Genomic DNA, 18,342 nt, shown 5'->3' on the forward strand with positions numbered 1-18,342 from the left:
CCTCAGCTGGAATTGGGAACGCAACGCCGTCCGTGCCGCCGCGGAACACGAGCTGCAGGCGGGGAGCGGCTGCTCTCGAACCGCGCTCCCGGCGTGCTCCGCGGCCACGCATGCCTCCTCGCTCCGCGCCTCTTCGCGCGGCGGAGGCGAGTGGGGGCGGTGCGAGTCGCGGCGCCCGCCGCTGCTCAGGTGGGTGCCGGGGGCGGCCGGGACCGGGCGTCCCTCGCTGCGCGCGGAGCCACGAGCCACGCCGCGCCGGCCGCCGGCTCCGCGGCACGTCGGACTTCCCTCGCCACCCGCCGCGGGGCCGGGGCTCGCTGCGCCCCGTGCGGGAGGGGGCCCGCAGCCCGGTGTCGCGGATGCGGCGGCGGAGGGCGGGGCTGCGACCGTAGCGTTCGGACGGGAGCCGGGTGAGGGCCGGGTTCCGCCGCCGGGACCGCGACTCAAGGCGGGCGGTCTGCGTTCCTCTTGGCGTCTGTTCTGCTGTTGCCCGCCGGACGGCTGCATCCGTACCTCTGGGTGGCGGAGGGCGAGGCGCGGGGCGCGATGCCGAAGCGCGGAGTGCTGTTGTTTCTGTTGTTTCTGTTGTTTCTGTGGTGGTTTTAATTCCAGAGGTGTGCTGACGCTTTGTCCGCTTTTCTCTTCGGCCTCCTCCAGCCTGGGAGCCCGGCGTGCGTCGGAGGAGCGGACCGTTGTGCCCTAGCGGGCGGCTGGCTGCTCACAGCTGCTTCTGCGGGACACAGCACGGCTCAGCTCCTGTCTTCAACGGTAATTATACGTCGTGAAGCTTTTTGTATAAATTAGCGTCAAATCGTGTTTTCAGGCAGACTGTAGTATTAAAAGTGGCCTTCTGACTTCTTGTACAAAAGAAACAGTAGAGTTCTATTCATTCCTGTCGTGCGTACCTATCCATGTATCCAGCAACGTCTTGCTAAATCAGAGCAGAAATTTTGGAGGGTGATAGTATTTCCAAATGCTGCTTTTGGCCATTGGATTATTTTGCTTTTATAGCGTGAGCTGAAAGGCATCTTTGAGTCAGATTTTTCCCCAGATGCATCTTTTGCAGCTTTAGTGTGAATATCTACTTCTGTCGGTAACTTACAGTGATAGCAATGCATTTATTATTTTCTATTGTAATTTCCTTAAAGGAAATTAAATTTACAGTCAGTATCTCATTTTGGCTGAATAGGCAGAGGTTATGATGAATGCTTTATCGCCTGTAGGAGAGTGAGAAGTGACAGCTCTGAACAACATTGTGTAACAGCTGTTCATGGGCTTTATGCAGACCCAGCATGCCTCCAGCATGCTAACTGCTGAGCACCCCCAGCCTTCAGTGGGAAGTTAGCTTCCTAAGTATTCTGGTGATGTACCTCCATTTCCCACTTTCTGCTTTAAGAAGTGCGTACACTCCATAACTGTGCTTTCTGAAATTTACAGAACATAAGATTTTTATTGCCATGTTTTGTGAAGTCCAAAAACCATTCTGTCTTCAGGCAAAAGAGATTTCTAGTTAAATATTAGATATATAATTTCGGAGATAATTTTGATTGAACAGAATTTTGCTTTTTCCAGTTAGATCTTGCTGCTGGCCTGCAGAATATTTATACTTCTGTACCTAGGATGTGGCTTGATTTTTTTTTCCATGGGGAGCAGTCGTTTTCATTTGTAAGAGGTGGCAGAGACTGTTACGAAAGTTTTGCTACAGACATACTTGGCTATGGGTAATCTGAAGGGAAAGCTTGTTTTGTATTTTTGACTATTGTTCTATTATAGAGTTTGCAATGCTTTGTGCAGCATTGATGCTTTTAGTGCCTGGTTTCTTTTACTTAGGCATGGAAGAAAGTGGTCTTAACTGCACTGGACACAGCTGGATACAGCAACTCATCCCTACTGACTGCACAGACCACATATTCTACTGAAATAAGCAACTGCAACAATGTGTTCTCCTAGGCCCGAGGTGAATTTGGTTCTCAATACTGACATGATTTTTATGGATATGTTGCTGCAACAGTTCTTCCCAAACTGGTTTCCTAGAGAAGTTTCGTGACAGTGATAATCCAGTTTGACATGATGGCTATGTAAAATGAACTTTTTTAGGTATTGCTCTTTGTTTCTTCAAACGGAATTTATACAGAAATGTACAGAATATTATAAATCCCTCTCCAAAAAATGGCAGTTCCAGTGTTTGAGGAAATATTTTGTGCCTGCATGTTTATTCAGAAGAGGCACAGCACAGTCATGGTTAACAAGCTCTAAGCTCCACCTGCTTTTTTACATGTTATGCAAAGCCCATGTATTATTCATATGTCCTTTGCTTTTTTTAACCTTTTCCAAATAAATGGCTTGGTGTGCTTTTTTTCTACGAAGATCAATGTCAGTCATGCCTTATGAATAATTCTACAATAAACACGCATGTAAATAAGCCAGAAAAAATGTTTTACATTTTCTGGGGCTTATGACTGATAATGTGTTTAAAATCATAAAACACTGTATTTTAACACTGTTAGAAATATGCATTTTTCAATTCATTTTTAAAGGAGGTCTGATGCCTTCAGGAGAAGCCTTTTTAGAATAAAAATTCACCTGGTGTAGCAAGAAGATGAGCAAGATTCCATGTGTCTCTGAGAAATAGCAGCCTATTAGGATGTGTGCTTTGAAACTGTGCTCAGTCTGCCCAGAAATACAGAAGAGCATAATAGATGGTTGGAATTGATGCTGTGCTCTAAAATCTCCTCTTGCTGCTTTTTTAACACAGCAAAGCTACAGAGTGTATGTTTTATGGGACGATAGTTTTTTTTCCAAGTGCTTGCTTTTTTTAATATTCTCACAGAAATAAGTACTCTGTTTTTATTATCCAGATATCTTGTACTCGTGTCTTTGCAGGTAGATTTGTTGGTAAATTGTCTTTTGGACCTTAGAATCCCCTTGAAATTTCTTGTGAGGCATCAAGAAGTCATTTAAGGGCAGGGACTTTTGAGAAATAGCCTTGTGCGATTCAAAACAGAGTTTCATAAGAATTACAGAGCATAAATATTATTTAAGGACTTTTGAATGATTATTATTACTACAAGCAGTGCCTGTGTTTTCACATTAGAAAGGTCAGCTTTTGAAAAATAACGTTACTGGGATTAGTTTGCTTTCTATTTTTATTTTTTCTATTTAAAGAACTGATATAAAGTTAATACAGGAAATTGTAGGTGATGCCTGGAAGTAACAGCTGTTGTGAAAAGCATATGTAGTTTTGTTTTGTAAGAGATCAATTTGGGTTACCTCAGGTTGATTGAATAGTGCTGCCTTTTGTTTATGATAGTTATTATTAGTTGTTTTTTTTGTTGTTGGTTTTTTTTTTTAAGTTATTTTAGTTATTCTGGTTTTCTTAATGCTTTTTCTAATTGCCAGTGTCCAAGACAAAGAAGAACTAGCTCAGAAAAGGGCATTGTGGTGATAATAAATATCTTTACAGAGTATATAAATGACAATAGTGGTTTAGGATACTAGTTCAGAAAGTCAGTTTTAACACCTGTGGCACGGAGGGATTAGAGATTGTTGAGCATCAGTATTAGGAATCCTGAAAACTGAATCTTCTTCTCTGTTGCTATAATGGAAGATATTCAATTTGATGAGTAACTTTGAATGTAAAAGCAGGAGGAATCTTGAAATATATTCATTGTCATATCATAGATATGACTCAAATTATTTTGTGAAACTGAAGATTTCAGAAAGCAATTAGAGCTACCTCTGTTACCAAGCTGCATGTTCTGAGTGGAACAGGACAAGCATTTTAATTTAGATCTGCTACATAGATTGGGTTAACTGAAACCAAAGGTTCTCTAGAAATGTTAAACGTGAACATGGGATTTGTTTTCTTATGCTCATTTTAGCTGAGGTGGCAAATGCTTTGTGCTATTGGCTTTTTTTTTCTCTTTAATACTGTGTTCTTTCTGACATTTACAGAACTGAAGATACATAGGACAATGCACAGTGTATACCCTGGTGACATTTTGCGTGCTGTCACATGGTTTTTGCCATGGCATCTGAGACTGAAAAGGCCCATGCTCTTCTCCAGACTTTCAGCGCAGCTTCAGTTATTTCTAGTCTAGGTTTGGGAGTATTCTGCTTTGCAGCAGACAGACTTCTGCAGGTTTCCTTCATTCAGCAGAATGACTGGCTCCGAGCCTTCTCTGATAATGCAGTGCACGGCATACTGGGCATGTGGTCCTGGGCCATAGTGGTTGGACTCAGGAAGAAAAGTGACTTCACTGAAGTTACGCTGGCCGGCTTCCTTGCCTCTGTCATTGACGTGGACCACTTCTTACTTGCTGGCTCCCTGTCGTTAAAGGTGAGTGAGCGGCTTGGTGAATGCATATTTTCTTTATTGCTGTTTACTTTACTGTTCTGCTGCATCCTGAACAAAAAAGCCTTCAGTGATGATACAGTCTGGTAATCTTTTAAAAGATATATGGGAATTTTTATTTTTATATAATTGATGCTGATTTTAGAACAAAGAAACGCCAAGTTCTGCCCTTTAAAAGCCTCTGAAACAAAGAAGTTCCGAAAGCCTCTTGAAGACAGTATCCTATTGGTGTCACATAGGTGTTTTGTTATCTGAGTTAAGCAGGTAAGAGCTGCCATACATGCTCTGTGTGTAAAGTGGATTATTCCATTTCATTTTACAGTATGAAGTAGAAATCTGGAAAGTAGCTTGTCCATCTGCTAAGCTGTCCTTTACCAGCTGTGGAATAGGAGCTTTCAGTATGCATCTTGTTCTGAATCTTCTGAAAATGTTTTTCAGTGAGGGTTATGAAATGCTGGAGCAGGTTGCCTAAGGAGGTGGAGAGTGCCCTGTCCCTGGAGACATCCAAGGCCGTGCAGGACACGGCTCTCAGTAAACCAGTCTAGCTGAGGATGTCTCTATTCATTGCAGGGGAGTTGGCCTAGATGACCTTTAAAAGTCCCTTCCAAAAATGATTCTATGATTCTATGTTCTGTTTCATTCAACTAGTCATACTGAGAAGTGGTGTATTTGGTTTTAGTCATCTCTAAACATTTTTCCCATCCCCAACAGTGCACTGAGTTTGGCCTTAAATATAGTTGATTGTAAAAGAGAATCAAGCAAATGTCAAACTTGTTAATAAAAGGGAGAAAAATGAATTGATTCCTACTAGTGAGTATGTGTGACCTTCATTCATTTGGAGAACTGCCTTTTAGGACACAGTTTCTCAACAGAATTAGTATTCTCAGGTGTGCATTATCAAATTTTCCAGTTGTTCTCCAGCGTTTTGTGTCCTGTTCTATTCCCTGATCTTATGTGCTTCAGGGACGTATTCCCAGCTTTTTGAGAAAACATCAGTCTGATCTGCATGTTCTCTGAATGCTGGCACAGCCCAACATCTCCAGCAGCTCCTGCTCTGACCACACCTTTCAGCACTGCCCTCTGGATCTCCTAGCGCAGCCAGACACTGCTTGCCCACAGCAGGCTCATATTCCTTGTAGATGAAGCCTTGCCACTCTGCTGCTTGTTACAAGGAATTGGTTGTACTCAGCAGCACAAGTCCTTACCCTGAGCTGATGTTTCTAGCATGGGTATTGGTACATGTTACTTTGCACAGGAGTCTAAACACTTTTCCAGTCAGCCAGTGGAAAGGTTGTTTGACTGTCTTGCCTTCTTTTTTTTCTTCTTCTTAGCTTGGAGTAGAATTAAATTATTCTTATGGATGACAGAGGAAATAACACACAGCAAGTAGAAGCAGAAGAGGAAGGAAAGGGATGGAAGAAAGACTGCTGTTCTTTTTAATCCCTTAATTAGAGAACAAAAGTCTGAAATGGTTTACCTTTTCTTCTTTTTAATATGCAGAAGACACGTGTATGCAAGAAGCAGTATTGGTTATAGTTGGGATGTAAAAATTAGATTTCTACTGGAAAAACAGTGTTGGTTTTTTTTTTTTGTTTGCATACAGTATCGGTATTTGTTTTAAGACTTTTTCTTGTTGGTGAGTTTGGTAGATGTTTTAACGTGATCAGTTTTCCCTTTCTCTTTGACAAAGAAGGGGTTTTCACAGAATTCCAGAATGACTGAGGTGGTAAGCTGCCCTTGGGTCTGTGTGGCCATCTCTGAACTGGTTCCCTGCTCCATCAGGGCCATTCCAGATCAAGTTCCCAAGACAGTGTTCAGGTGGCTTTTGAAGATCTCCAAGGAAGAGACTGCATGGCCTCTGGGCAATTTGTGTCAGTGATCTGTCACCACCACAGCAAAGAAGTGCTTCCTGATATGCTGATGGAACCTCCCTGTGTTCCATTTTGCGCCTGTTGCCTCTTGTCCTGTCACTGAACACCACTGAGAAGACACTGGCTCCATCCTTCTTGTGTCCTTCTTTCAGATAGTTGCAGAACTTGTTGAGATCTGCTTCCCATCAACCTCTTCTTCTCCAGACTGAACAGTTCCAGCTCTCTCAGCCTTTCCTCATCTCAGAGGGAGTTTCTTCTTTTATTACCGTTATGGCCTTTCGCAGTCTCTGTAGCTCCATCTTTCCTTGTACCAGGGAGCCCAGAGCTGGATACAGTAACTCCAGAGGTGGCTTTAGCAGCACTGAAGAGAGGGGAAGCATCACCTCCCTTGATGTGCTGGGAATGCTCCTTCTGCAGCCCAAGACACCATGAGCTTTCTTTGCGATGAGGACAAACTGCTTGCTGGTGTTCAACGCAGCATCTACAAGGACCCCAGGCCTTTTTCTGCACAGCTGCTGTCTGCATTGTTGGCCCTCAGCATATACTGCTTTCTTATTTTAAAGTCAGTAAGCACAAGTAATGTGTGATTTTAGACTAATTATTAAGAAATATTTTTTTAAAATATTCATGCTGCTTTTTCTGGTAGTTGAGATTAGCACTAATATTTTTTACTAATGACCACTAGGTGACACTCTCCACCAGTGATGGTTTAGAAAACAGAATCATATCATGGAATGGAGAGGTAACCTGTTTTATTACTGCCTTCAGTGAGGCAGGTGGAAATCTGTTCACACTTAATGTGATGGAGAATATTTATATATCCCAAAGTAAATTAGTGAAATCTTATGAGTTAATTGAAAAAATATAGGAAGAAATTTCCAAACAGCTAGCTTTTTTTTTCTAATATTCAGCTTAAATTACCAACATTGGATAGTTATATCTTGTTGGTTTTTTTTTTAAGGCCTTTTTGGGAAAGATGTCTGGTTGCTTTGCTCTTTCCAAATTTCTTTTTAAATCACAAAAACACAAAAGCACTGCAGACAGAAGGATAGCCCTTGAGTAGCCACAGTTGCATAGCTGAAAATAAGAAAGCAAGATGACCAAAGGCCTTGTCATAATCACTTGCACACTTAGCTCTTTCTTCCTGCATAGGTTAATTAGGCTAATAAAGGATGCTTTACCTATAAGCTATACCCTGTCTAAAGTCTCCTTACAGTAACAGTTTGATCTTACAGCTTCAAAAACATTTGCACTTTGCAGCGGGTTTCTTAACTAAGCAACTCACAAAACAAAGCTAATGCACCCAGATTTTCTAAGTCTTCTGCCATTTATTTGGCCTCCTTTGAATTGCTAAATTGTCTGCCTAAATTATCTTTAAAGGATCCTGTCCCAAACTATATACAGAATTTTCCAAAAACAGCTTAGATTTGAGTCAGGTAGTCTAGATTAATTCTTTTCACTATCACTTGCAGTTCTGTCTTTTTAAAAATAAAAAATCTGTTACAAGTTTTAAGTCTTCTTATACATCCAGCAGTCTTTTTAGTTAGTGATCTGATGTCATCCTCATAAACTTTTCTGCCTGACCAGCTAAACTTGATTTTTAATATGTGATTTTTCTTTCTGCAGCTTAATATCATACTACTTTCTGTTTTGTGTTGTAATTCAGACTGTTGCCTGTGCAGCTCATTACTTCACGGAACGCCTTTTTACTGTTTGAGTGTTAGTTCCAGTCCCACTCTCCCTCCTCATATTTCTGGATCGAGAGCAACTGATTTATGAGACTACAGCATTTATTGCTTAAGCAACACATAACCAAGGAACTAATAAATTAACAAATCTAGTTAAGTAACCACACCACTATTACTGATTTATAACAGTAATATCTTTTACCTTGTTATACGCCATTTATTTTAAAGCTCTTAATCATCATAATTAAATCTGATGATTGGTTACTTTTTTTCAAGTGATTCTTGTAAGCAGCACAAGGCAGTATTAGCATCTACTGTGAGTTGCTACCATCAGCTTCCTCCTCTTGTTCCTGCTGACACTGCTTGTTGGGTGATCTGTTTGGCTATTGTTTCATCATTTTTTCTGGAGTACTTAGGGTAAACAGTCACCTGTGTATTTATATGATTTATACTCAATACACTGATAAATACTTGTGTACCAAGTAACATTTGGTATGACCTTTTGCCCACATTGTCTTTGGTAATAAGTGTGAAGCCTACAAAGACTTCCTAGAATTTGTACTCCAGCATATTCCAGGTAGTTTTCACTCTGTAATCACACACAAAGGTACAAAAGTCTGAGAATTACTGAACCTGCCATCGTGTTCAGCTTTGCTGGTAAACTAGGGTGATATTATGGGTTAAATGTGATACAGGCATGACGTGCATGAGAAGTCTCCACCAGTCCTGTAGTTCAAATACTCGTGTTGCAGAATAGATGTGTGGAAATTGCTAGCTTGCTAATTAAAAATTACCAGCTTGTGAAAGTGTAGAAAATGCAGCTAGTGACACACAGGCTTTTGTACTGGCAAACATGCATAACAGATGTTTATTAAGCCACTGCTGACTCAGTCCAGGCTGCAGTGGAGCATTTCTGAAGAATAATGTTTGCACACACACAGTTTTAGATTGAATTTACAAATATGGACTCAATACTGATGACCTCGGGCTTCTGAAGAATCACAGAATATGAGTGCTGAAGCCCATGTCGTTAGATAAATTCATTGCTATCCTCATGAGCATTAAAGTAGAGTTTCGTTGGGTTGTTCCACGTGTGCTTTGAGTCTCCTGTCTCCACCTCACTGTGGTTGTGAGAGGGACTGGGGGAGCCAGACTTCAAGGAAGATTTTGCAACTAGCTGAACGTTAGATATATGAAAAAGGTCATTTATATTATGAATAGATCCTATTTGCAACTGCAGCCCAGTCTCTCTCATGGCAAACAACTGTCTCAATCTGGCAAACTAAATTGACTGGTAGGAGAAAAAGTATAGTAGCTTATATTGCCAAAGAGAACATTTCTCTCTCTCCTGGGCCTAGCAAGTTAGGGGTATTAATGTAAAATCATAGAATCACAAAATGGAATGGGTTGAGTTGGAATGGACCTTAAAAAAAATCCAGTTCCAGCCCCCTTCCATGGGCATGGCTGCCGCCTACCAGCTCCAGCTGCCCAGGGCTCCATCCAGCTTGTCTTTGAACATCTCCAGAGTTGGGACATGTACAGCTTCTGTGGGCAGCCTATGCCTCACATCCTTCTGAGCAAAGTTTTCTCTTCACATCTAACCTGAATCTCTTTCAGTTAAAAAATGTTTCGCCTTGTCCTCTGACTATCTGCCTATGGAAAAAGTCAGTCTTCCTCCTGCCTTGAAGCTCCCTTTAAGTGTTGGAGGGCTGCAGTGAGGTCACCCCAGGGCCTTCTCCAGGCTCAATAAGCTCAGCTCCCTCTCAGCTCCCTCAGCCTTTCTTCATAGGAGAAGAACAACGAAAGAGATAACGGACTGTTCTTCTCTGAGAATTTCAGCTACAGCATTTTGGGAGCCTAAAGACTGTACTGCAATTACAAAATAGGGGTTTTTAGTCAGTAACAAAAATCTGACTGTCTTTATAGGATAGATGACAGTTTCCCCATCACAAGATTGTTGCACTTTAATCCCCTAAGCGGTCTGCTTGCATGAAACAAAAATAAATCTGTAGAAAACATACCCATTGTACCAACTTAAAGAATTTGGGCCTACACCCCCCCTATAATTAAAAGGTTGAGATGTTTTTTGTTGTTCCGCTTTGTATTTGTGAAGTTTTTAGTCCTGTCATCAGTCTTTCAGTAAAATGTTATCATTTCCCTTGTACTTACATAATGAATCAACTTACTCGTTTCTGAAATACAGAATTTTTTTGTGTCCTTTGAGTTTGTGGAAGTGATTATAACTGTTGCTAATAAGTACATCCATAGTGTTTTCTCAGGTACGTTTTTAATTGATAACTATCATTTCTTAAATCTGATATCTTCAGTAGTGTGTTATCTCACTAGCTGGATATCATCTTAATTAAAACCCCAAATCAGGCTTTCTCCTGAATTAACATTAAACAAACTGTTAATTAAAATCAGAAATGATTCACATAATAGATTCTGATTGTTCCATTTCTCTGCTTATGAAGAATGCTACGTCAAGGCAAATGAAATACATATAACTTCAGTATTTTTTATTATATTGGAAACTGTGTCTCTGTTAGATATAGTCAAACTAGAACTTTACAGGTAGTAAATTAAATGTAATACAGGATGTGTTTTTGAAAATAAATACCAATAGATCACATTAAATATTTCAAGCCCATTGTATGGTTGTCTTCCTTTTTATTATCTTAAGTATATATAATCAGTACAGTGCAGCCTACTATATAGGTTCCAGTATGCCCTGTGACTAAATGACAAATTGCATATTTTATACCTCTCCCTTCCTGTTTCCATTAGTATATTGCTTAGCAGGATGTGTGATCCAGACAACAGAGAAAAGCTTGTCCCAGCACCTTCAGCCCTGCTGCTTGCTTGACTGTTCATGTTGTTGATTTTGATCAACCACAGTGGAAAGGAATGATACGTTTTTCTTTGCACTTCCACTTAGCCATATGGCATTACACATGTAAACGCACATGAAATCTTTCTTGTCATGACTGTAGCCATTGCAATCACATTCTTCTTTTCTGCAGGCTGCTCTGAGTCTTCCCCGGAGACCATTCCTTCATTGTTCTACTGTGATTCCTGTTGTGGCTCTGACATTAAAGCTTATTATGCACCTTTTTAGGCTTAAGGACTCATGGTGCTTTCTTCCTTGGATGTTGTTTATATCCTGGACTTCTCATCACATCCGTGATGGGATTCGTCACGGCCTCTGGATCTGCCCATTTGGAAAAACTCCTCCTTTGCCATACTGGCTCTATGTGGCAATTACAGCGTCTTTACCTCATCTATGCTCATTTGTTATGTATTTAACGGGAACTAGAGAATTAATGTCTATAAAACATGGAATCCACATTGATGTATAAGGATGATGTATCTTAGTCTTCTGTAACACACTTGAAACAGGCCGTGCTTGTCACTGGAATGGTTTCCTTATGTTTCCTGCAAGTTCCAAGTCAGGCATTTGAAGCCAGTAGAGCTCCTATGTCAGTTCCTTGTGATCACAGTAACTTGTTCCATAGATGGCATTAACATTTCGTATCTGTACATTCCCCTTGTAAATTACCTGGTCTTCCATTACTATTCATATATAGCTAGCTTCTAATGAAGTACTGATTAATGAAGTACTTAATATCACTGTAGTAATTACATTATATTTTGCTGGTGCCATTCATTTGATCACCATACATTCTGGATTTGGAGTCTGCCTACATTTCATCTAGATAGCATTTGTATTGTACTTTAAAAATGAAAAGTTATAAATAGATGCTAAGTACTTGAATTTGGTAATTTATCACACTTCTGAAAAACACCATTAGGCTTTTGAAGTAAGTTATTTGTTTTCCTGCTGGGCTCTGGTATTCAGCAGTTTTAAAAGAAATGCTATTTGTATTTCAGAACATGAAGCTGTGGGTCTACATTAATTTGAACACTATTATAATACAATGTTTATAATAAATTCTGTTCCAGTGTTGTTACTTGACCCAGTTTGCAGACAGTTACTGGCTGCTAATAATTAGAAAGGGAGAGGACAGTGGTTACATTATTATATGTGTCAACTGAAGTGCTTAATTTAAAATATATTAATTATGAATACTTAAATTGGAGGTAGGGAATTTAAGCAAATATTTAAGGCGTATGTAGGGGAAACTTGCTTATTATAGTAAAACGTAAGCTTTAAGGAAGATTCTGGAAGTTGCAAGAAAATAAAAATCGCTTCAAATTTTGACTAAAGACTTTACTACTTTACTAATATACTGCATTTTCCCTTAGGTGCAGTATCAACCTTACTGCAAAGTAAAATGCATTATTGTTACAGCAAAATAGAACTTTCCTCATAAATAAGTTTCTTAAAGAAAAATATGCGTATGTTGCAGATTGGTAACAGTAGCTATGGTTATGCAGCAGGGTCATAAGTTGACACTGTGAGCTATTCCAAGTAAAAGTGTTTTTCTAACAGAATTTTTCAGAAAATGTCTCAAAGTAGAAAGTTGTTTGGAAGGAATTGGGAGCCCTGGTGGATGAAAAGCTGAACATAATCAGCAGTGTGTCCTTGCTACCCAGATGGCCAGCAGTACTCTGGGCTGCTTCAAAAGAGGGGTGGACAGCAGGGACAGGAAGGTGATTCCCTCCCCCCCCAGCTCTGCTCTGGAGAGGCCTCACCTGGAGTACGTCATGTAGTCTGGGGCCCCCAGAAGAGAGATTTGGAGCTGTTGGAGCAGGTCCTGGGCAGGGCCACAGAGATGATCAGGGGGCTGAAATTCTTCCTATGAAGAAAGGCTGAGGGAGCTGTGCTTGTTTAGCTTGGAGAAGACAGGGCTCTTGGAGGCCTCAATCATAGAGGTATAGAATGGCTTGGATTAGAAGGGACCTCAAAGATCATGCAGTTCCAGTCCCTGCTGTGGGGAGGGTTGCCACCCACCAGATCAAGCTGCCCAGCCCCCCATCCACCTTGGCCTTCCATGCCTCCGCAGGGTTGGGGCATCTGCAGCTTCTCTGTGCAGCCCGTGCCAGTGCTTCAGCACCCGCTGAGTAAAGAGTTTTGCCCTTACATCTGATCTAAATATACCTTATTTTAGTTAAAACCATTCCCCCTTGGTTATCACTATCTGCCTGTGTTAAAAGTCAATTTAACTCCTGTCTATAGAATCCCTTTAAGTACTGGAAGGCCAGAAGGAGGTCTGTTCTTTGGTGTCACTGGTTTTGACTTGGGTATTTGGTTGCACCAACTTTACAGGATTGTCCTTTTCCAATTCTGAACCATCACCTCTCATCTTTCCATCCCCAGAGCTTTGTTGCATAAGGGACACTGGGGGGAGGGAGACAACGACTCCTGCTCCCAGCAGACAGGAGGTTTCAGTTTCCTTTCTCGTGCATGTTTTTGCTGTTTGTCTCCTTAAAGTTGGAAGCCAGCTTACCTTCCTTTTGCAGGGACTTAAGACAGGGTTGTCTGTGTCACTGAACAACACCATACATCAGTCTGTCTCTGATTCACAGAAACTATGCTGCCTGGTGATTTCCTCACACAACCTGGCCACTTCCTCTGAAAGTTCGTCGAGCTGGGCACACTTGCAGCTGTGACATTTCCTTCCCTCAGGCTCTAGAAGGACTCTGGATTCTGGAGTTTGCCACAGCTGGAAGTCTGTGCAGCTCTGTCTTTCCTTGGAGCTCTGTCTGGGTCCATGCGTCAGCCCAGAGAAGCTGTGGCCCTCCAGCCTGTGCTTCTGCCTGAGCTCAACCACTGTGGCAGGTGGTCACCACGTTTGTTTCAACGGAGCGCAGCTCCCTGCTGCTCTCAGAAGAGACAGGGAGCGGGCTGCTGCTGGGCTGTGGACACACTTCCTGCGTGAACTGCCACACCATGCCCTCTGTGCCCCTTCAGGGAACTGCTGTCCTCATTGAGGCCTTCAGTACTGCAAGGGAGTACAGAAAAGTTGGGGAGAGACTTGCCAGCAAGTGTAATGATAGAACAAGGAGTAAAGGCTTTTAGCTGAAAGAAGGTAGATTTAGACTAGAAACAAGAAACAGATCTTCTGCTACATGGGCGTTGTGGTGCTGGCTCAGCTGCCCAGAGAGCTGTGGGTGCCCCATGCCTGGAGGTGCTCGAGGTCGGGGTGCCTGGGGCCCTAGGGAAGCCTGAGCTGGTGGGGGGCAGCCCTGCTCATGGCAGGAGTTTGAAATGGGTGGGCTTTAAGGTCCCTTCCAACCCAAACTAGTCTGTCATTCTATGATTCCAGAAATATCTATTAAAAGTGGGTTTAGTTTGGTTTTCACTGAACTTCATTGCCCACTAAGGAGATGGATCTTCATTATTATAATTAAGTTAGTGATCAAGAGGTGGTGTAAGGGAATATTTTTATGGAAGAGCTCAGGTGGGCTGGCATGTGCTGAACTTACCAAAAGGTACAACGATCAGGTGATGTGTTTATGTTTAGCATTACTTAACTTATACTGGGTTTATATTAGGACAAAGTACTAAAAATTAAAGAAAAAAAAAAAGAGAAGAAAGAGCTGATGGCTAGCTACCAGAGACCTTGTAAGACTACAGAGTTCTAAAGGCTCTCTGGAGTGCGCTCAGCTTTGTATGGAAAGTGTTACACCATTTTAAAATGTGCCTTCCTTCAAGAAGAGCAGTTGCTGCCCTGTTTGTTTTTCTCAAGCTGGAAATCTATGCTTACAGAAATTTGTGTGACTGTACAGTAGACCTGATTAGCCTATGTTCTGCAATTAATAAAGATGGTGGGCTTTTTGTTTGTTTGTTGTTTGTTTGTTTCTTGGATAGAAGAATGCAAAAGCAGGACAACCTTTAAGGGATTATTGTCACTGTGGATCTCTGTCCTGCTTAGTGTGTGAAAGTTTCCCAGAAACAGTGTCAGCAGTGTCTGGCATTACAGCTCTCAAAGCAGGAACTGAATATCTGTCCTTTATCCAAAGGTGTGGTGATTTAGTGGAGGAGAAGTGCTGCATGCTCATTTACTTCTGAACTCCATTTTAAACTTCAGGCTGTGAAACACAAGTAATGAGTATCTTTTCTGCCAGAAGTGATCATTTCAATGCTGTAGAACAAACATCTTCTGTGTTCCTGATTCCTGGTCTTATTTGTGGTTTATCCATGTTTGCTGCAAAGTGTATACAGGCATAAAGTAGAGAATTACACTTTCTCATTTCTAAATTACAGCTATACTGACTGATGCTGTACTGTGAGATGCTTGATTCTCACTTGAAATGATTTATCATTCTTGCTATGCTGAAAGAGCTGATGACATGTAGATCATAAGTGATTTAAAAGTACATGTTTTGCTTTTCTGAATTTCTAGCAGATTTTTTAACAGTTATTTTCAGCTGCATTCCAAAACAGTTTTTCTAATCGTGCTCTTACACCATTTCAACTGCAGCAATACATGAGTGCCACATAGAGAAATGAGTTCAGGACAGTACAGAGCACTTGTCACGTGTGACCTCTTTCCCTCTGCTCTAAACAGACAAGTCAGTCTCCTGCCTTTTTCTCAGGCCATGGACAGCTTGTTAAGGTGAGCTGACTTGTAGTTTGTGGGCAGCCAGATTTGAGCAGGAAAGAGAAATATTTGTTTCAGTCCCTAGGGCACCTCCTTACTACAAATGAATTTCGGCATTTTCTTACGTATTTTGCATTTCAGCTGTACTGATTTCTCAGCTCAACACTGATAACCACCAAAGGTAGCAAAACTATGGCAAAAACAAATCAGCTCTAAGAATGCATCCTAATGAATTTCTTTTTGACCGCATACAGTATAAATGAAGTACAAAAATTATGTGAATTATACCAAAAAGTTCTTACCAAACTCAAGGTAGTAATTTCATTTGCGATATGCATTACATATCACTAAATTATTGTTCATTTGTTGCACTAATCTGAACTATTTCCACATGTTAGGAAGTTGTACTTTTAAAGTTTAATAAAGCGGTAGTGCTGATTTCTTTTCCTGCTCTACTGAGTATCTATCACAAAAAGTAGGTACAAACCAGTGCCAAGTTTAAAATGTGTGAATGTTTCTTCTCCCCAGTGCCCAAGAAACAAGATGGCTCTTAATTTCCTGGTGGCCTTCTCAGACAAAATGAACATGTTTCTGATCAGGCTACATTCTGGTTGAAAATCTAATCTTTATTTACACAGAACTGCTGATACAGTTTTTCTGCAGTAAAGTATGTTGTATTAATGACCATGTACCTCCAATCAGTTACTGATAAGTGAATTCCTCATGGAATCATAGATGCCATGCTCCAAGGAATGTTCAAATTAAATCAAAACATTTATTTATTTATTTATTTATTTATTTATTTATTTATTTGAGGATGGAAAATGGAAAATGCAAATGGAAATAAAGTCCGAGAAGGAGACATGGAGGGAAAGGGGCTAAAATTCAATCTGAAGGAAATAACAATCACAGAATTGTTTGAGTTGAAAGGGAGCTTTAATGGTCATCTAGTCCAACTGCAATGAACAGGGACATCTACAGCTAGATCGGGGTGCTCAGAGTCCTGTCTAGCCTGATCTTGAATGTCTCCAGGGACAGGGTGTCTACCATCTCCCTGGGCAACCTGTTCCAGCATCTCAACACCCTTATTGAAGTAAACCTCTTTCTTACATCCAATTTAAGCCCTCCCTCTTTTAGTTTGCTCATCCTATCACAACAGACCCTGCTATCCCCTTCCTTCTTCTGCCCCGCTCTTTAGATTCTGAAAGGCCACTCTCAGGTCACCTTGCATCCTTCTCTTCTCCAGGCTGAACAGCCACAGCTCTCTCAGCCTGTCCTCGTAAGGGAGAGTCTTCCATCCCTCAGATCGTTTTTGTGGCCCTCCTCTGGACACACTCCAACAGGTCCATGTCTCTCCTACCGTACTGAAGACTCCGCATCTGGACACAGCATTCCAAAATGTTAGCATGCTGTTAATTTTGAATGTATACGTGGATGTGCTACATCAGCTGCTATCAAAATTGAAGTAGGTGATGAAATACATTTGAAGAGTACATTTCATGTTAACTAGTTCAACTGATCTAAATTATGTCAGTTACGTAAATTTAGCCACAGTGGAAGAAATCTGGTACTGTGAGTATATGTGAGACTGTGTCATAACACAGGCTTTGATCAGCAGTAATTCAAGCCCACAAGTTGAGTTTTGTTTTCTGCTGCAGGCAGACCTTGTGCTGGAACAAAGGAAGTACTGTGAGATAGTATTTATTACAAAAAGAAAAAAAGGAAAAAAGAAGAAAACAGGAGTAAGATTTTCCTCAAAATATTGAATTTGTACCTTTGGATCTTATAATTCCTCAAATTCCATGTTATCTACACTGAGTTGTAAATTGGAATGTTGCACTGAGAATTGCTTTATTTTGCTTATACCTTGTAACATTAAAGATAAGCAGTGCTTGCATTTGTATGTTATACTACTACTTGGCAAAACGTTTAATCCTATTTTAAGGAAATGTTCAGAATATTGAGAACTAATTAAAATAAATGATGCTATATTCCTTTCAACAAAAGTTTTAAATCTATTTGTTTGCAAAAATAGATATGTTTAACCAAAACCAACTGGCAGAAAACATCTGTAGCAGTAGATCTGCATAAGCAGCCTGCTTCTGTAAGTCAGACTATACGCTCTGCTGCTATTTACATCACAGACACTGTTTCTTTGCCCAATAAATGTTGTCAGTGCACCTGGGGCATTCCCCATGCTGCCAAGGTTGTGATCTTATTTCAGTTTTAGTCATTTTTCCCCCTGGGAACTTCAAAGCATTCAGCAGAGATTCCTGAACAGGTATGTTTCACAGGGTGGTTTCTTAGATCTCCTCTCTGTTCCTTCACAACAAATCTCAAAGAGAGCCCAAAAGGTTAGTGGCTGAGAGTTCTGATAGAGGAGCAGTGCGAAAGACAGAAGACCAAGGCAGCTGACATAACAAGGCCATCAGTTATTTACAACATCCGTGAAGGTTGGGGTCACTCTGTCCTTTACTTCAGCAGACTCACTCTGCCTATTCTCAAGATGTATGCAGGATGTGCAGCTGCTGTCCCTGCGCACGCAGTGCACAGAAGGAGCGGGCAGCATTAACAAAGGGGAACCCTGGCTTTGGTATGTGGTGTGGGGTTATGTACTTCAGCACTTCCTGAGTGCAAAAACTGTCATCTGCTATACAGAAAATTCTGTCCTCCGGAAAAAAGGAGAAGATTCCCTATGAGGCATGATATCCCTGTGATTTCATCTCAGATAAGAAAACCAGCCTGACTGTGACTCAGTTTAAAGGAAATGACACTCTCACTGCTTTATTTCAAGAAGATTAATGTTGGCACATTTCTTTGGTTCCCTGATGTCTGGGTTGGCAAAAAAATGCAGTGTCTTTGTAGTCATCAAGAACACTGGCATTCCCTCTCCTTCCAATGAACAAATGGCTGCAAAAAAA

At 41.1% G+C, this 18,342-nt stretch overlaps 1 protein-coding gene across 3 annotated transcripts; it reads left to right on the forward strand.

Annotated features, from left to right (window-relative positions):
- The first annotated feature begins 84 nt into the window (after window positions 1-84).
- On the forward strand, window positions 85-11,889 carry TMEM267 (transmembrane protein 267). 3 transcript variants are annotated; one of them, XM_052670390.1, is made up of 5 exons: window positions 85-189; window positions 658-768; window positions 1,831-1,957; window positions 3,955-4,339; window positions 10,937-11,889. In XM_052670390.1, the coding sequence occupies exons 4-5, from the start codon at window positions 4,016-4,018 to the stop codon at window positions 11,270-11,272; spliced, it is 660 nt and encodes a 219-aa protein (XP_052526350.1). In that variant the 5' UTR covers window positions 85-189; window positions 658-768; window positions 1,831-1,957; window positions 3,955-4,015; the 3' UTR covers window positions 11,273-11,889. The 3 variants fall into 3 exon arrangements, with proteins under 3 accessions (XP_052526350.1, XP_052526352.1, XP_052526351.1); XM_052670392.1 differs by lacking the exon at window positions 85-189 and adding an exon at window positions 296-410; XM_052670391.1 differs by lacking the exon at window positions 85-189 and having other exon boundaries at window positions 427-768.
- The last annotated feature ends 6,453 nt before the right edge of the window (window positions 11,890-18,342 follow it).

Source organism: Tympanuchus pallidicinctus, unplaced genomic scaffold, assembly GCF_026119805.1.
Source record: "Tympanuchus pallidicinctus isolate F22 unplaced genomic scaffold, pur_lepc_1.0 scaffold9, whole genome shotgun sequence".
In the NCBI taxonomy this organism is placed as follows: Eukaryota; Metazoa; Chordata; class Aves; order Galliformes; family Phasianidae; genus Tympanuchus; species Tympanuchus pallidicinctus.

Excerpts from the sequence above, each read along its gene's own strand:
- TMEM267 (XM_052670390.1), top strand. The coding sequence starts at position 4,016 with ATGGTTTTTGCCATGGCATCTGAGACTGAAAAGGCCCATGCTCTTCTC. Across the intron at positions 4,340-10,936 it reads CTGGCTCCCTGTCGTTAAAG|GCTGCTCTGAGTCTTCCCCG; the intron begins GTGAGTGAGCGG and ends TCTTTTCTGCAG.